The 18,446-nt window shown below is 38.0% G+C and overlaps 1 protein-coding gene across 1 annotated transcript in view; it reads left to right on the top strand.

Annotated features, from left to right (window-relative positions):
- Positions 1–18,446, top strand: part of STARD9 (StAR-related lipid transfer (START) domain containing 9) — a 102,040-nt gene that overhangs the window by 51,384 nt on the left and 32,210 nt on the right. Inside the window, exons 12-24 of the mRNA XM_010292140.1 lie at positions 8–75; positions 1,066–1,163; positions 1,381–1,581; positions 1,989–2,086; positions 4,299–4,376; positions 5,309–5,383; positions 6,086–6,265; positions 11,612–11,663; positions 12,578–12,715; positions 13,597–13,679; positions 14,728–14,831; positions 16,676–16,723; positions 17,068–17,070. Coding sequence (XP_010290442.1) covers positions 8–75; positions 1,066–1,163; positions 1,381–1,581; positions 1,989–2,086; positions 4,299–4,376; positions 5,309–5,383; positions 6,086–6,265; positions 11,612–11,663; positions 12,578–12,715; positions 13,597–13,679; positions 14,728–14,831; positions 16,676–16,723; positions 17,068–17,070 — 1,226 coding nt within the window. The remainder of the gene's footprint in view (positions 1–7; positions 76–1,065; positions 1,164–1,380; positions 1,582–1,988; positions 2,087–4,298; positions 4,377–5,308; positions 5,384–6,085; positions 6,266–11,611; positions 11,664–12,577; positions 12,716–13,596; positions 13,680–14,727; positions 14,832–16,675; positions 16,724–17,067; positions 17,071–18,446) is intronic.

The raw sequence follows: 18,446 nt of genomic DNA, 5'->3' as shown, positions 1-18,446 counted from the left end.
TCTTCAGGCTATATTGGAGAATAATCTCCCCTCTGAAATTGCAAGCAAGATCAACTTAGTGGACCTTGCAGGCAGGTAATAATATACTGAGGGGCAAAAATGTAATTTTCTCCCATGATACTGTTAGTATTGCCTTAAAAGATAAAATTTAATATTTTAAAACTTCATTAAACTAACAATAAGCCTGACTTTTGTGTACAGTAACAAGGGATATTGAGCTAATATTGTCTTTTTCATCTGTTCTTCCGTATTGGGTATTGGATTTGATTGCGGAAGGGAATTCCTAGGTCCAATACCGTCCAATTAGATCCAATACTGTCCTGTTGCATACATTTAAGGTAATTCCATTCAACCCTGTATTCTTATTAAGTGGCTTTTCCAGTAGCTGTTGGTGGAATTACCAAATCTGAGCTTGAAAAGAGAGAGGAAAAAAGGAATGTATTCCTCATGGCTGCCTAGCATGAGTGGGAGAAGATAGTCATATCTCACTGCTTATGCTGTTCGTGTTCCAAAAGTTCTTAAGTCTCTGATCTTAGGTATGCGTTTCAGTGAGGAACATGTGGTTATGCTGGATATGACAGAGAACAGAAAGATGGAAGTTGTGGTGAAGAGTTACAGAACAGCTGGAGAACAGGACATTTTTCTTTCTCAAAAACATAAATCGCCATGCATATCTGAGCAGAGAAGGTAGTATTGAGGGGATATACAGACTTTTGCACAAAGCCAGTCTATCCTTGCAGAGTTGTGAAATATATATTGTTGTTGTTTAGTTCAGAGCCACTATGATTGGGTGCCCAGTTCAGGCCTGAGTTTATGTTTTGATGGGTCTTTACCCCATGGCCTTTCCTCATGGCTGTTTGGACCTTCTGAACCAGAGCGCAGTGTAAAGTATGCAAAGCATATGATTTTTTAATTGCAATTAATTTTAATTGCAATTTTAATTGCTTGCAACTTCTGTTTTCCTCTGTGTCAGGAAAATACATAATGTTTTCATATTGACTGTATGTTAATAATTAAGTACTTTTGTTTGGTTTGCATTGTCTTTTCCATGCTTGTATGCTACAGTGAAAGAGCTGATCCCAGTTACTGTAAAGATCGAATTACCGAAGGTGCCAATATTAACAAATCATTGGTTACACTTGGAATTGTCATCTCCACTTTAGGTAAGCACAGTAGGTCTTTATGCTGAAGGGTAGTGATAAAAGCATAGAACTTGCTCACCATGTGCTATGTCTTAATGTTTATCTATATTTACAACAAAAAGCTTGACAGAACAGCTGTGTGGCATCTTCAGAAGCTGTAGTGCCATCTAAGAAAATTAAATAGCCATGACAGAAAAAGATAACCCCTTTCCTGAGCTCTATGCTGTTTCTCCTTCAGCACAAAATTCACAGATGTTCAGCAGCTGCCAGAGCATAAACACTCTAACAAGCGAAGGGGAGAGCAGTCATACAGACAGTCCTTCCACAGGCAGCGTCAGTGGTACCAGGCGACCGGCTTACATCCCCTACCGTGACTCCATCCTCACCTGGCTCCTGAAGGACAGCCTAGGGGGCAACTCTAAGACAATTATGATTGCCAGTGAGTTCAGTTTCTATTCACTGTTAACATTTTGCACTACATTACCCCCTTAAAAAACATCTCTCCTGCAGTGAGAAGACAGCTATATCACTTAGAACCTGTCCTTGTGAAGATTTTCATAAATATTTCATAGGATGCTCGAGGAAATGAAAAGGCATGCTGGTTGTGCATGAAGTTAAGCTTAAGAGTCTTTCTAGGGTCATAGCTTTGATTTAAAGGGATTTATTCAGTTAAATACAGTCTTGAGAAGACATTCTCTGTGAGCGTGATGAAATATCCCTAAGAATATTTTTGGCTTTGTTTTTTAAAGCAGCAAGACTAAAAAAACCCACCCTTTTGAAAAGTGATGCGTTAAACTGATTGCTTTTTAAAATAGTGTTTCTTTTCTATTTGTTTTCTGCCTGTAGCTATCTCTCCTGCCAGCTCCAGCTACAATGAGACCATGAGTACCTTAAGATATGCTTCAAATGCCAAAAATATTATCAACAAGCCCAGAGTGAATGAGGTGAGGCCTTGAGTTCTGCTTTTCATTCTTGTTCTGTTTTGGGGTGTGTGTGTTGTTTAAGGTTTATTCCGTATATCTGCTCTCTGAATAAAATTCATACGTCTCTTTCCCATGTTAATGAGAGGTAAATAGGAGACTGAATATTACAGAAATAATTTCTGTGATCCCCTGCAGCTTCAACCATTTAGAATTTCACACCTATTTTACATTCTTCATCTCTGTCCATTGAGTTTCAATCCTCCTTCTCTTTGAATTGTTGACACATATGTTTACCTTTATGTCTTTATCCTAAATACTGTGAGAGTTACAGACTGTTAGGATTATTTGTTACTATTTAACCTGTTACTGTAAGTGCATAACCCTTGCAACCCTTCCCTTTGGCATGTTAAATGAACTCTGTTAAGGTTGCAAAGTCAAGCATTCAAAAGTTAATACTTCAGGCCTAAGGTAGCCCATGTAGTCTCAATTTGTTGTCTTTTCAGTACACAAAATGGTGAAGCCTTTAAATACATGGGAACAATTTTTGGCACAGAACCCCAGCTTCATTCATTGTACAAAATAGGCCTGTTCCAGCTATGAACTCAGATTCATCTGTTTGATTGTGCAGGGGTCCTTCACAGGCTGCAGAAGTTAAAAGATGGCAGGGTATTAAGGGGAGAGTCTGATGCTGCCTTGGAGGACTGGATTCTGTCGCTGCCGCTGCTTACAGCGTTCTTGTTCAATGCTAGTCCAGATGGTTACAGCAAACTTTCAATGTGTGCTTGTTCGTCATTTTCCACCCTTACCCCAGTCCACATTTATTAAACGGGAAAAAAGTAAACTCTTCCAAAGACATTCTGTTAAAACAGATGATTAGCAGTTGTGGAGGTTTTAGATACTATAGCGATGAGAACTGGCATTAAAAAATCCATGGGGCAACGCATAATTCTGTCTGCCTTCAAAGCAAAATTCAAATAGCACATAATAATCAAGAACTGCTATCTCTCATGCTAGAAATAAAAAACTCTTGAATTGCTGCTCTTTAACTGAGCATTCTTCATCTGGCATTCTGCGTGAGGCTACTGTCCTACAGTGATCGCATATCTTAAGGACTGAATCACAGTGTATCCATTTAAGGGGACTGAATTAAGGTTTCAAAAAAAGCCTTGAGTCCAGCATTTCCTAATCATTGAGCAGTTGACTTTTCAACTTTATTAGTGTTCTTTTGTGATTTGGCCTGGGTGTATCAAGATTTTATCCGTAGATAAAGGATAGAATCTTGGAGATGTACTTCATTTGTTTGCTTTCCTAACGATACTCTGTTAAATCTTGGGCAGAAGGAAACCCTTGTAATCCAAGGTGCCACAAATCTAATTTGCATCCGTATTACCAGTGCGTATCACATATTAACGAGTTTTTAGACATCACTAGTGGCAGCAAGTGTTTTTTGCTTTGGCAGCAGCAGTTTTCAACTCTGTGACAGGCCACAGGCAAGTAAACGTGGTCCTCCTGGGCTAGCCTCTTGTTATAACAGTCTCTCAGCCTCCCAACTTGTGTGCCCACCACTCTCTTGCACAGGCCATGCTAGACCCTTAACTCCATCCCTTCACTTAGCTGCTACCTTCCCCTCACTGCAAATTGACCTGAGCCAAAGTGTCACTGGCAGCCCAGAGAAAGCTGACTCTTGACTCAAGAGTTTCCCTGAACTGTCTGCAAAAAGCTGGTTTCCAGAAACTGCCTGTGCAGAGATACTTAATCTGAAAGCAAGATAAATGCCTCCACACAAGCAGGCAGGAAATGCTCTGTGTATCGGCTGCAAGGGCTTTCAATGCCATGGTTGATGAATTCTGACTTAGTCTCCTCTAGCCTGATTTTCTTCTCTGCGTGACAGAAATAACAGCATTTTTCTGACCTGATAGGACTATTTTGAAGTTAAATCCTTACAAGTAGTGATGTATCCAGCTATTTGCATGATGGGAACAAATACTGTGGTAGGTCTGTGTTCAGAAAAGAGATGGAACAATGTTTATGGGAAAAGAGAACCTATCAAAGATGGGAGCCACCTGCCCCTAGACAGTACATCCCAGGGGCCTGGCAGAGTGGAGCAGGGAGTACTGCTGTGAGTGTGCCTGTTCTTCTCTCCTTCTGGCTCTTGGAACAGTTCTGCATTGATTTCTTTAGCTAGAATTTTTTAAAGAATGTTTTTTACAACATCTGTGTCTCAATGTTTCAGGATGCAAATGTAAAACTGATCAGAGAACTGCGAGAAGAAATTGATAGGTTGAAAACTATGCTGATGAGCTTTGAACTGGTACGTAGGAACACTTCCCAGCTGGAGCTCTAAAATGATGCTTTAGGTAGCTACAGTAGCTTACTTTTGTCTTACCTGTTTGTCTTTCCATGTTTATTATAACTGGAGTGATTTCATTATGATTATAAGCCTAACTTCATTTCTGTCATTTCTTCTTTTTCTGGCATTATATTGATAATCCTGAAGTATAAGCAGTTATGTAATGATTAGAAAGGATTTCATTGCCTGTTTTTCATGGAGTTGGATGGTTTTGTTGTCCAGAAATACCATGAAATAGAAATACTTTATTTGTAGGGATATGGAAGCACCAAGACAGTACAAAATAGTAATCACTGATGTAATTTCCCTGCCAGACTTGTTACAATCCGCTTTCCCCAAAAAGTGCATTAGTAGGCCTCAAGAGTATTTTGGAGGTTTCACCCTGCCTGCACACTCTGCCTCTGAAGAGTAGTTGTGAACATCTGTGAGCCCTCACAATACAGCTGCCACTTTGGTTCTTTTCTCCTTTGGAATAATAATAGCATCTTGGTTTTCCATGTCATGGAGAGCATGTTTTGCTGGGAGAGACTGGAACTACAGTCCAGGATTTATTTACAGAATCATTAAGGTCGGAAAGGACCTTCAAGATCATCAAGTCCAACCGTTAACCCAACACCACCATGCCCCCTAAACCATGTCACGAAGCGCCACATCCACACGTTACACAGGAGTGTATCTCTGTTAATGCTCTTTCACAACTTCATCACAAAAACTTGCATGCAATAGCTAGAGAGATGTAGGCTAGATGCTAGATGGCAGCATCAAATGTCTGTGTATTTTGTCTTTCTTTCTCCCGAGTTCATCTCTTGAAATCCTGGAGAGTGAAAGAACATGCCTGCCAGTTGTGAATAAGGAAAATAGTATCTAAATCTTGGTGGCTGTTGTTTTTACAGAGGAATTCCAGTCCTTCTTGGAGCGATGACAGGGATGGAAATCTGACCGAGCTGGTTCTTCAGAATGAAATGAGGGTGTGTACGGTCTATCTGATGCTGTAACTCTTCTGTTTCACTGGGCCAGGGGGGATAGCATTGCCATAGTTCTGAAACCACAGTGAAAATATTTTTGTCCTAATCCTTTCCTGTTTGCCCTGAATATGCAGGAAACTGCCATCCTTAATGCATAGTGGAGGCTCTTTACCAATTTGTGATGGAAGTTTCCTGTTCTTAATGAGACGCTGTCCATTGCATATCACTAAGTCTGCACAATCTATTCCTTGTTTGAAAACTGTCTCAATATATCACAGAAATTCATTACACAGAGCCTCTCTCTTTTAAGATTAAACTCCTTCAATTTATTCAAAGAAAATTTTTGTGCAATCACCGAATTACTGAGAAGATTTTATCACTGGTGACCCGGAAAGGTTTTGGAGATCTTAATTTTAAGTTTTGCTTAAAGACAGGCAAAATAACTAGTTAGCGTGTTCATATATCTTTCTGACATTTTGGGAATGAGTCTTCAATAGATTAAACCTGCTTCACTAGGTGACAGTACAGCTTTTACCCATTTTTTTGTTGCCACAGAAATGTACTGCAATTAGAAATACACCTGCATTGCAACTGGTGAAAGAACTTTGCATCCAGTAACTGAAAAGAAAATTTCTGAAGAAATTTATGTATGAGAAAAATTAACCTGCTTAGTAAGTGAAACATTTTCCTCTCTTATTCATTAAGATTGACCAATTGACCAAAGACTGGACAAGTAAGTGGACAGACAGGAAAGCCATCATGGAAGAATACAGTGTGGACATCAACAAAGAAAAAGCTGGAGTAACAATAGATTCTAGTTTACCTCATCTAATGGCCATGGATGATGATATCCTCAGCACAGGAGTGGTGCTGTATCATCTCAGGGTAAGATGTTGTCATTTGTCTTATTTTTCCCTTCAATTAGAAAACAGTTGTTTTCTTTGGAAATGGAGAGTGGTTGAGGTGGCATTACAACAACAGCTATCAAAAACTAAAGGTCACAGCCCACAAGAGACAGATAACAGGAAAAAAGCAGAAAAGGATACATGAAAATGGAGGAGGGTAAGAATTCATATATGGAATAATGAATTCTTACTGTTATGGGTGCATGTGCAAACTATTTGATAAATGCATCATAAGCAAAGCAAAATACTCAAATTAGGCATTAGTAGTTTGTCCACAAAGCATGAGGACAGCTGCATGCACATGCGTACGTGTGTGTAAATGTAAAGGATGGTGCTTAAAGTGTACCAGACATACTGGTCCAGATTTTACTAGTTACTTGTATACTTGAGACTGGAATACTTGTGTATGTGTAGATCAAAGATAAAAGTAAGCTTTAACAAGCACAAGTTCACTTTGGCAGTGACTTCTGTATATTGCTTTTTTAACCCTACTAGGCCTGCCATGTAGATTCCAGGTGTGTAGCTTGAATGCTAATTACTTGTGATCCCACTTGAGTGGCTATTTTCCAGGGTCAGGTAGAAACCTAGATATTGTTTTGCTTTGTGTAGCTGCTCATTTAAGACAAGGGTTTCACCAAGAAACTTTAATAACATGGCATGTATATTACTCCACGTTGTGGCTCATGATGTGCATGGCTAGATCAAATAATTTTAGGGGATTTTTTGTTTTTTAAGTTGGTGCTAAGCTGGACTTTAACTTTTAAATATTGTTTAAATGAATGGAAATTACTGAAATATTGATGATGATTAACATAAAAGGAGGGATGGATGGGTGTCTCTACAGAGGTGCACTCATTAGCAAAAATGTGTTAAATATGGTTGAAAACCATGCATCTGTCTAGTAATAAAATATTTTAATCCAAATCTAGGTTTTGTGGTACTTGATATAATATAGGGACACAGGATTTTTTTTTTCCTGTTAAAAAGCCACAACAAATATTTGAAAGAGAACTCATGCTGCTGTTTATCATGTTGAAAGAGAAACCTTACTAATTTTTCTCATGCCAGCACAAAAAAATTGAACCAAGTAATAATTAGAGACCAAGTAATACTGTCCAGTGCTGATCGACATGCAACTTAAACTATTCAGTCCTACATTAACATTAAATATTTATTAGAAGTAATTGCTCCTACTTAAATATTTTTCCATTACTTGCTATTCTGGAAACAGCAAATATTTTCACATACTAATTTTGACAACACCTAAAGTAATTTGAAGATATTAATTTTAATGGAGACACTTAGTTTGAAGGGTTATCTTTGGAAGTCATTAGTGTCTCTCCGTCACACTAACATCTTTGTCTCCTCTTTCTTTGCTCCTAGATGCTGCCTTTTCTTTTCTTTGTGCTTTGCAGCTTTTAGACTCTGGTGTCTGTTACCTTCATCTGAACAGCAAGAAGGTAAAACATTAGCAGTTCCTTACACATTAGGGCTTCAACATATAACAGCACTTTACATTGTGCTTCTAAAGAGAGGTCATGGCAGCAGTTTTCAGATCATGTAGAATAAACATTGTGTTACTCTCTTAGTCTCTTGATATTCCATGTTATTAATTACACTAATCAGTGCTGTGCTTATGCTTAAAGAACCTTTCTTTCTTAGGTTCTGTTCTTTTTTTCCTAGCTTTCATTAACAAAAATATATCTATTTCTATAATATATTATAGAAATATACCTATTTCTATTATATATTTCCCTATAATTTAACTGACCTTTTTGCATAGCTTAAAAATGTGGGATTTGTTTATATTGACTTAGAAAAAGATGTACTTTTTCTTCACAAACTTTTTTGAAAGTTGGAGTACTCCCAAAACTGAAGGGGGAAAGCAATCTCACTCTTTATGGTTCTGTAATGTGCCTTGGAAATTCTACCCTTAGTCAGGAAACACTGCCAGAAGAGGGTAACAATGTAAAAGCACTTCAACACATATGAAGATGTACCTCGATATGTTAAGGTGAGGTTGTGCAATCTTTTCATTTGAATCATGTGTCTTTCACTTTTTCAGGTAAAATACTCCATATTAAATTAGACAAGAGTATAAATATTTAAATTACTAGCTCAGTTACAGCATTTGAAAAAGTGAAATCGAGATGGGCCTGGGTTATGGCTGGTTTTGTTTTGTTTTCTTTTTTAAGCTGAGTGAGTTTCCTGGTATCATATCTGTACCCTTGCTCTCAGCTGCAATTTTTAGTTGTACTTAAAATCACCCAGAAGTGCTCCACTAACTGGGATACTATTGTGAATTTCATAAGCCAATACTGCTGTAATATATTTTTCTGAATTAAATTCTGTTACCAGAGAGTTATTTCAGTACATTGGAAAAAAGTTTATTTTGGAATTACAATAATTATTTCTTTGCTTAGTCAAGAAGATAATTGATAAAGAGGTCTTTTAGGAGTTGGTTTACTTATCTTTGTATAAAATAAAAGAGAATAATTTAATAAGGCCAAGTGCTGGGTCCTGCAACAAACATGGGGTCACAACAACCCCATGCAGCGCTACAGGCTTGGGGAGGAGTGGCTGGAGAGCTGCCCAGAATAAAAGGAGCTGGGGGTGCTGGTTGACAGCCAGCGGAACATGAGCCGGCAGTGTGCCCAGGTGGCCAAGAAGGCCAACAGCATCCTGGCCTGTATTAGATATAGCGTGGCCAGCAGGAGTAGGGAGGTGATCATGCCCCTGTACTCTTGCACTGGTGAGGCCACACCTCAAATACTGTGTTCAGTTTTGGACCCCTCACTCAAGAGGGACATTGAGTTGCTGGAGTGTGTCCAGAGAAGGGCAATGAAGCTGGTGAGGGGTCTGGAGCACAAGTCTTATGAGGAGGATGAGGGAACTGGGGTTGTTTAGTCTGGAGAAGAGGAGGCTGAGGGGAGAACTTATCGCTCTCTACGACTACCTGAAAGGGGGCTGTGGTGAGGTGGGTGTTGGTCTCTTCTCACAAGTAACTAGTGATAGGACAAGAGGAAATGGCCTCAAGTTGCACCAGGGGAGGTTTAGATTTGGGGAAAATTTCTTTACTGCGAGCGTGGTCAAGCATTGGAACAGGCTGCGCAGGGAAGTGGTGGAGTCACCATCACTGGAAATATTCAAAAAAAGTGTGGACATGTCACTTAGGGACATGGTTTAGTGGGCATGATGGTGTTGGGTTGATGGTTGGACTTGATGATCTTAAAGGTCTTTTCGAACCTTAATGATTCTGTGAAATACATGTTGCTAACTCAATTGTGTGAGGTGAGTCAAAGGCCATATGGATCATAAGTTTTCCACAAGTTGTGGCCAAGCCAGGTGGATATTTTGTGGTTGAGTGCACTGAACATTAAGCTGACTAATTTGATAATTACTCCAAAGCAGGGGCACTGGGCACAATCCAGCTTTCAGCCTCTCCAGCAAGGGAGTCTCAGCAGGGCTTGTAGCAGAGGGCTCTGTTAGTTGGTTCAAATAGCTGAGCTCTGTGAGGATCTGAATGATAGTAATTCCCTTTCCCTCCAATGCTCAAAACAACTGTGATTTACCCATAATTACCCATAACTGCATCCTCTTACAGTATTGCACAGCTGGCAATGTGCACTCACAGCCCAGAAGGGCAACCGTATCCTGGGCTGCATCCAAAGCAGCGTGGCCAGCAGGTCGAGCGAGGGGGTTCTGCCCCTCTACTCCACTCTGGTGAGACCCCCACCTGGAGTCCTGTGTCCAGCTCTAGAGCCCTCAGCACAGGAAGGACATGGACCTGTTGGAGCGGGTCCAGAGGAGGGCCACAAAAATGATCAGAGGGGTGGAACACCTCTCCTAGGAGGACAGACTGAGAGAGTTGGGGGTTGTTCAGCCTGGAGAAGAGAAGGCTCCAGCCTTCCAGTACTTGAAGGGGGCCTATAAGAAAGATGGGGACAGACATTTTAGCAGGGCCTGCTGAGATATGACAAAGGGTAATGGTTTTAAACTAAAAGAGGGTAGATTTCGGCTAGATCTAAGGAAGAAACTTTTCCCAATGAGGCTGATGAAACAGTGGCACAGGTTCCCCAGGGAGGTGGTAGATGCCCCATCCCTGGAAACATTGCAGATCAGGTTGGACGGGGCTCTGAGCAACCTGATCTAGTTGAAGATGTCCCTGCTCACTGCAGGGGAGTTGGACTAGATGACCTTTAAAGGTCCCTTCCAACCCAAACTCTTCTATGATTCCTTTTTCCCAGTCTTCAGGCTTCCAGTTACTACTTCTTGCTTCATCTTCAAATCTAGGTGTTAATATGCTTGGAGCAGGAATCTTATTCAATTTATTCTAATTAGAATACAAAAATCAAGTAGTTTAATGACCATAATTAATTTTAATATGACTGGAAGAGTTGCCTCTAAAGTAATTTTAGAGACCATTTACTAATCAGTTTACGATAATCAAGTATAGTGTCTCTTGAGAGCTGGGAAATGATCTTGCTTTGTTTTACTGAAGAAAAAGATAGAACGAGTAATGGAACATACTAGGCAGGTGGTCAATTCATTGCTTTTTTGGTATTTTTTTCTCATAATATTAATTAAATGACTCTGTTTTATTGATATTTGCACTGTACTGTAAGAATACTGTCTCACATCACTGGCCTCTAATATGGTTTGAGTCTACTTATTCTGGACACTTTTGTTCCTAGGCAGTTCTTTTCTTTGAAGTTATTGAATCTTCAAGTTTGTCAACTTGCCTATATACCATAATCACCAAGAAGACTTTTTACAAATGTCATTTAAGTTTTGGGAAAAAGTTCTCCTTTGTTAGTTAATTTGAAGAAGTCATAATCTATGACAAAGTTTCCTTACAAAATAGGAATTCTGTTACTTTTATATCTGAAAAGCCTACTTAAGTGAGTAATCATTTTGCAGCTTCTTCCTGCATGGATATTTATATTTTATAAATAGAATTATCTCATTTCTGCAGACAAGAAGTCTCACTGTAAAAGTTCAAAGCATCAGAACATGTGTTCATATTCAAAATATTTGCCTCAAGAGCAGTCCCAAAAAATCATCCTTTGAGAGTTACTTCATCTACTAGAGTTGTAATAGGAGAAGCTGATATAGCTGCAGGATAAGAAATAATTGCATTACTATGGGCGACAGCAGGCTGAAGTATTACGTAGTAGTAGTTAAAGTTTGCTCTAAACAATTCGGTCATTCAGAGGTGATTTATTTCAGGTATTTGCTAAGATGCTGTACCAAAGCTTTTTTAATTATTACATATATAAACCACCTTGGGTAACCAACTTTTAAATTAGTTCTTTCCTTGTTTTAGGAAGGAACAACCAAAATTGGAAGAAGTGATTCAGACCAAGATCAAGACATTGGTAAGAGAATGATATTACAAATTATTTTATGATATGGTCAGGTCAAAGCAAGTGGTTTACATTTGCCATGTGTAATACCTAGGTAGTGTTTCTGTTTGCCAGCATGCTTTAAAGAAGAAGGTAAGTAGGAGAGAATAATTAAGTTGGCTAAAATCTTTCAGTTATTTTTTGTTTCTGTTTAAGAGGTCAAAAAGTCAATGGTCTTGACCTAATTGAGATTTTTTCAGAATTTTCTTCCCACTTGTGAAATGCTACACTAAACTTTAAAAATATCTTTGTCCAACGTCCAAATCTTGGTATGTTCTAGCCTAAACTAGTGTACAAGTGATCATGAGACATTGAAAATGCTTTTCAACACTACTTGGGCAGAGTATTTTAGATATAAAATCCAACTTATTCATAATATTTTTTATTTAATTTCATTTCGGCTCTTAATTTTAACAGTCAATCTCAAGAGCTACAGATTTTGATAGAGAGTTGAAACTTTATACTGGAATTGGAAACTTCATGGAATCTCAGCTTTGCTTAGTTCTGCTAAGTTTGGTTAAGTTTGTTTATTTTCTGCCGGTAGGTTAGTAAAATGTAAACAATTAATGCCATAAGAAGCAATAAGAAAATTCAGCACAATAGAAGAATTTGCACATCAGCTCACAAGTCAGAAAGTAGTTTACAATTTTCCAGAACCAGAAATACGTTAAAAGAACAGTCTTACTATTTTCAATCAAGTAAGTTTTTTCAGTGATTGGGTACTTGGCTAGCAATCAAAGATGACAATTTAAATTTCTTTGTTCTGCACATGACATAGTTTTCTGAGGTATGAACTATGCAGTCATAATGTCAAACTGCATTCTGAGGGAAATAGTGCAAACCCAACCCCTTCAACAGGTGAGATAAAACAAATCTATACACTGCAGTTTTGCAGGGACAGTGGATTGAAAGAAATCATTGTATGATAGACAACAACTGTGGGATTGTGACACTGCGACCAGTTCAGGGTGCACACTGCACTGTGAATGGATGTGAAGTCACTGGATCATGTCGTCTGTCACAAGGTAAGGCTTGCTTTTTCTGTGAATGCTGCATTATCATCAACTTACCTCTGGAGTTTAGAGACAGGAATTTATGGAACTCATGCAGAAATACATCTCTGTCTCCTACTGCTGCCACAAGGTTTGATCTATGGCTAGAGCTTCCAGACTGGGACAAATAAATTAACTATCCCACAGATAGTAAAATGAAGACATAGGTGACATATTAAGACCCTTTTGGCAGCAATGGTTTGTAGCCTTCTGAAAAGGGAAGACCTGTAGTCAGAGGCACTGTTGTGGAAGGTAGTGGAGACTGGCTGTAAGCCAGCTGACCACTGGTGGGTTTTTTTGGCTATTGTGTAATATGGTTGAAATGACCTTCAACTTCTTCAGTGTGTTTAGGTGGAGGATACTAGCCACTGAGTCATAAGCTATAGTGAATGAGCTCAGATGAGATGGATCAGGCTTCCATATTTTCAGGTTGTTTAAAAACAAAACAAAGAATCCATTTTATGGGAACTTACAGTGATCAGGATTCTTAAAAAGACAGTGTTTCCAGCAGTGGGTTGGTTATGTTCTTGTCATGAAGTCATGATGGTCTTAATATGAACAGGGAATTTACTGTTATGTTCACTTTGAAGAGATCTCCAAGATGAGTTTGCTTGGATGCTGTCATTACAAAATGATAATTCTGCTGTTCCATAGTGGCAAATTCTAACAATAGTTCTCTGCTCCGTGATGGTTAGAAAGCTGTTGGTCAGAATACTTTTTTTTAACACACTATTCTATAGTAGTTTGTATATGCTGTAGTCTGTGTACTGGAGTTAAGAAACTGCTAAAATTCTAGGGACCAACTGTTTGATGAACTATGTCTCTGTAGATTTCTGATTAATTTTTGTTCACAGGAGCCCTTGTTGTCCTTGGCAAGTCTCATAAGTTTAGATTCAATCACCCAGCAGAAGCTGCTATCTTAAGACAACGAAGATCAGTAAGTTCTAAAACTGTATTTTTCTTCCCTAATTCTTCATTGATTTTCCTAATTATTTTCCATCTTAAATGCAAGCCTGATATAGATAATATTTCTTCTCATCATTGTATTCACTTGCTTCATTTTCTCCACCTAATGGTCTGTAATGACACTAAACCTTTTGTGGGAGGACACTACTGCTTCTTTCAAATGTACTCAGCAAAAGATGATGCAGATACCTTGAATAATTTAGTGTTTCCTATTTCTAGTCATGACTATAGTAGGATTGAAACAGGCAGAATGCCGCAGTGAAAAGACCAGAAATCTTTCCATATTTGATAATTTTCTGAATTATCTTCTTCCTCTGTCATTTCACCATCCCAAATGAGGTATACTAGAAGAAATGGAAAGTTTATGGGATTAAGTGCTTGAGTATTGTTAACTCTGAAAACACTTAATTGTTCCATATATCAGAAATAGATAAAATATTTCTTGGGGTGTTTATCTCGGGAACTAACTACTGCAAGATACTATTCGGTCAGCTAGTTCAATAAAGTTTAAAAAAAATGAGGTAATTCTTAAAATGACTGGCATATGTAACTAAGACACCTAACTTAAAGACTGCAGATTTTCTGGTTTAGGACTTAACCATATTACCAACTGATACTGGCAAGAATCTACCTTTTAAAATGGATTTTCATATAGTAACGTTTTATACTTTCCGCTCAATTGTCTTTTTGTACTCACTTCTGTAGTTGAGATAAGGGGCTTAACTTCCATTTGTTTTCCCATTCTTAATTTCTTGATTAATGAAGCATGCAGTACATGAAAACAGAGCTACAAGAAGAGATGTACTCAGTAACAAATACTTAGCAATTTTGTAAATTATCAAAGACTAAGCAGATGTGTGAGATTATAATCTCACCTGAGAGGTATTATGCAGCATTGCACATAATAGTTAGCAACAGTGGTTGTATACGGTAACTAATGATAATGTGGAAGTTCCTGGGTTGTTGTGGTATTTTTTTCTTGCTGTTTTCTTGCTGTTTTCATGTTGTGTGTTTTGTAGATTAATGAAACTCCACCCATTCTGAGTTGTGGAGCTTTGGACTGGCTCAACTTGGACAGAAGTTGCACCCGTTCTCCTCAATATATCCTTTCTTCTGTTGACAAGTAAGTTTAAAACTAACAAACAATTTCTCATGTGCGATGATGTCGCAGGATGTGGTTCAGACAAAACTAAGTTGTATATAGAATAAGTCCCCTGATGTTTTCAGGTGATCAAATACAGGTGTCCAAGAAAATGCATTGGCCAACTGACTAATATACAGTGTTATGCTATCCAAGCAACAAACCTGAAAAATTATTTATTGATGCACAATCAAGAAAATGCCTCAGACGAGACTGTCAGACAGCCTTAATTCAGTTCATTTGCACGTCTGCGTAATAGTTGCTTTGATTTACGAGCTAATCTATAATTTTTACAATATTCTTACTTCAGCGCACAGACTTTCCTAGATATGAATCATAATTTAGCCAAGGTAATTATTACCAATTCAGTTTCCCTGCTAATTTGTTGTGGAAATCAGAAGGTTGGTTTGTTCATAAATTCCCTGTAGTTCAAGTCTTCATTGAGCCCTTCATCTCGGAAAGCTGTTGTGATTCTTTCATTTTTTAAAACTGAGCAGTGATTAAGGCATAGACTGCTTCCGAAATGTTCAAGAGCCTCTCATACCCACAGGGTCTACTGTATGCTTTTCATGGCAGAGCCTTTCTGAAAGGGAAGGGATTGGTGTGGTGAAGACAGTGATTAATATGTATCAGGAAAATTAATTAAGGTATCTCCTGTGTTTCAGTTCATAATGTTGAAAACAGGATATCACAGAATTAAATGTAATTGGGTTCTTTCTCTTTTTTAATTCCTCTCAGCCTGGCACATTCAATTGACCTGTTAAAAGCAAGAAACAGCCATCTTCTCATTCATATCTGTTGATAGTTCTGCTTCTTGCTAGAGTGTTTTTGGTGTGGTAATACACTGGGAGTCTTTTATCTCTTTCTAGAGGAAATATCTCATTTTGTTTTTACGAGCATAAAATGTTATCTCTGTCTTGAACATCTCTTCATACTTCTAGTCGAGTGTCTTGCTCTCCAGCTTGGATAGTGTGTTTCTATGCGTTCTCTTTAATGTATCTAATATCTGCATTTGCTTTTCAATTGCTGCAGTGATACCTTTCTATACAAAATGGTATTTCATTTTGTTTCTTTACTGAAGTACATTTTACATATCACTGCTGTTACTGTCTTGGTAAAAATTACAAAGAATTTAAAAATAAGACCTTCAAAAGTAGATATGAAGTTGCTCTTTACATGGGTGTAAATATTAGAGGTGGAGCTTTTGTCACAGAAACTCCTTGATGGTCCTAAAAAAACCTGCAGAAATCCCGAAGCATTGTGATCCGTTTAGCACAGAATTGCTCTTGGTTTTCCCCTTTTTAACCTGACAAAACTGAAGAACATTTGTTTTGTTTTGTTTTTTCCCCAGACCATGTTCAGATAGCAGATTAGTTTGTGTTGATCAATTTCTTTAATCACTCAGACAGGACTGTGCATATTACATTGCTTAACATTACCCTCATACTTACCTAGCGTGTTTCAAATGGCTACCAGTGAAAAAGATTGCATTTGCTTGATTTTTATGAATGTACATCTCCTACAGAAATAGGCTATAAACTATGTCTAATATTAGTTGTCTTCCACCTTACATAATCCAGTGGTCTTTGTCAGAAGGAGATACTTAGAGGAAAATATAAGAATAGGGCAAGCTATGCGTGTGTCTCCCCCTCTCTCTTCCCCCCTCTCACTTGATAGTTCTTGATGGTCTCCCAGCTCCTAGCAATCTGCATCTTAGAGTCTTCCTCTACTGAAAATTACAATAACATCTCTATGTATAATACGCTTCAGTGAGGTTTTCTTGTCTTTTTGAACATGTTTATGACTTCCTACTTTTATTTTTACAGTCAAAAATGTAGAAGCTGTAAAGAAAACAAACGTTCTCCTGAACTAAGGTAAGAATATTAACGTGTCTAAATCGTGCTGATTTTTTTGGCTCCTCTAGCTTTGTCTTTCTCCTGTGCTACACTGATTTCCTCCAGAAGAGGTGCAAAATAGGCTTCAAGCTTTAATTTGATTTTATTATATTGAAACAAGAATCTGTGCATACAGCTGAGTTACAGGCAAGTCTCTGCAACCACGTTCTTTCTTCATACTCGATCTTGTGCAAATGGTTTACACTTTTGTTGCATGTGTAACCTGTATTTTAAAGCCATAGCTAGAGTGAGGTTTACACTGAAGATACCATCAATTTGCAATATATAAGAACCCTAAAATATATTACATTTTATGTCAGTAGTAGGTACTGTGAATGTTCATTAGTATATTGAAAATTCCTTGGACAACTTGGATTCTCTTCTGGTGAGAAGAAAATGGCTTTATGGAAGAGTCCACAAAAGAAGTCCTAGCATAGAACACGGTTCACTCATGCAAAGAAGCATAGCAGCTGCACACAAAAATAATTCGAAAATTGTTGGGCTTCCATGGGTTTAAGTACTCTTTAATCAGGAACTGATGATACTTTGCTTTCTTCTGGATTTTTTATTTCAGAACATATATATTATGGTAATGATTACTTACAGTCTTATCTCCCATGCTGTCAGTATGATGACATATTTCTCGTGTGTTTTTCATGGGTTGAATTACCAATTTAACCACTAATTGTGTGTTAAAATATTTTGAGAAATGAGAGAGAAAACAAATTTTTACCATTGCACCCAGATATGAAAACCTTAGGCATGAAACTTTTCTTGAAAAGGGCTGTGATTCGTTGTACTCTTACTCAGCTGCTTGTTTGTACACCCTACTCAGAAGAGCCCCAGCACTTCAAAGTTCTGTTTGTTGTCAGCCAGCAAACACACAGAAGGCTTGTGACTGGCATCAGTCATCATATGACAGCACCACCACAAATAAGTAGATAATGAAGTTCTTGCTCCTGTCAGTGCCTTAATACCATACTCTATATAAATACAAATGCTGATTTTGTTCTTTTGCTGGTTTGAAAAAAACAGAAGTTGTTCCATTAGAGTCCAGTGGTATAAGAGTACACTGAATTAATTTTAGCTGCTTGGAACACGTTTAAGCTCTCTTTCCTTAAAAATACCAACATTGTTAAACCAGAAAAAAAAGAATGTGTGAAATTCTACTGAACTGGAAAGGAAACAGTGCCCATAGGTATCGCATCTGATGCTGGAGAACACAACACGATTATTTTAATGTGGTATAGTTAATATATCCAACTAATATTTGTAAAAATAATACTCTGAGTTCTTCCTAACAGCTTTCATCCGAAAATTTCGAAGTGCTCTACAAATACACGTCAAAGAAATCTTTTGCATCTCTTAAAAGATCCCTCAAATATTTCATTTCACAGGAATGCACTGTGTCAATTACAGCAACTCTACAAGTTACAGCAAAATCAGGTATAGTGGGTTAGCAGTTAGGATCAATTATGATTCTATATATAACTGAAATCATAAGAGGAAAACCTGTGATAGATTGTTGTTCCGCCTGAGCTGGAATTTAGCAAGGCAGCAGTGACCTTTACTGGAGTGTGGCTGTATCTTGTGCCTGTGATTCCTTGCCAAAGAGAGATCTGTTTTCAAAGTATATTTAAAGGAATGCGTTAAATAAGTCATTCCCTTACTGTTGTTCTGGGGACTTAGGCAAAGAACAAAA

This window comes from Phaethon lepturus, unplaced genomic scaffold (genome assembly GCF_000687285.1).
Source record: "Phaethon lepturus isolate BGI_N335 unplaced genomic scaffold, ASM68728v1 scaffold4728, whole genome shotgun sequence".
NCBI classification, from domain to species: domain Eukaryota; kingdom Metazoa; phylum Chordata; class Aves; order Phaethontiformes; family Phaethontidae; genus Phaethon; species Phaethon lepturus.
The sequence above is the reverse complement of the archived record's forward strand: the minus strand, read 5'-3'. Positions and strand labels throughout refer to the sequence as shown.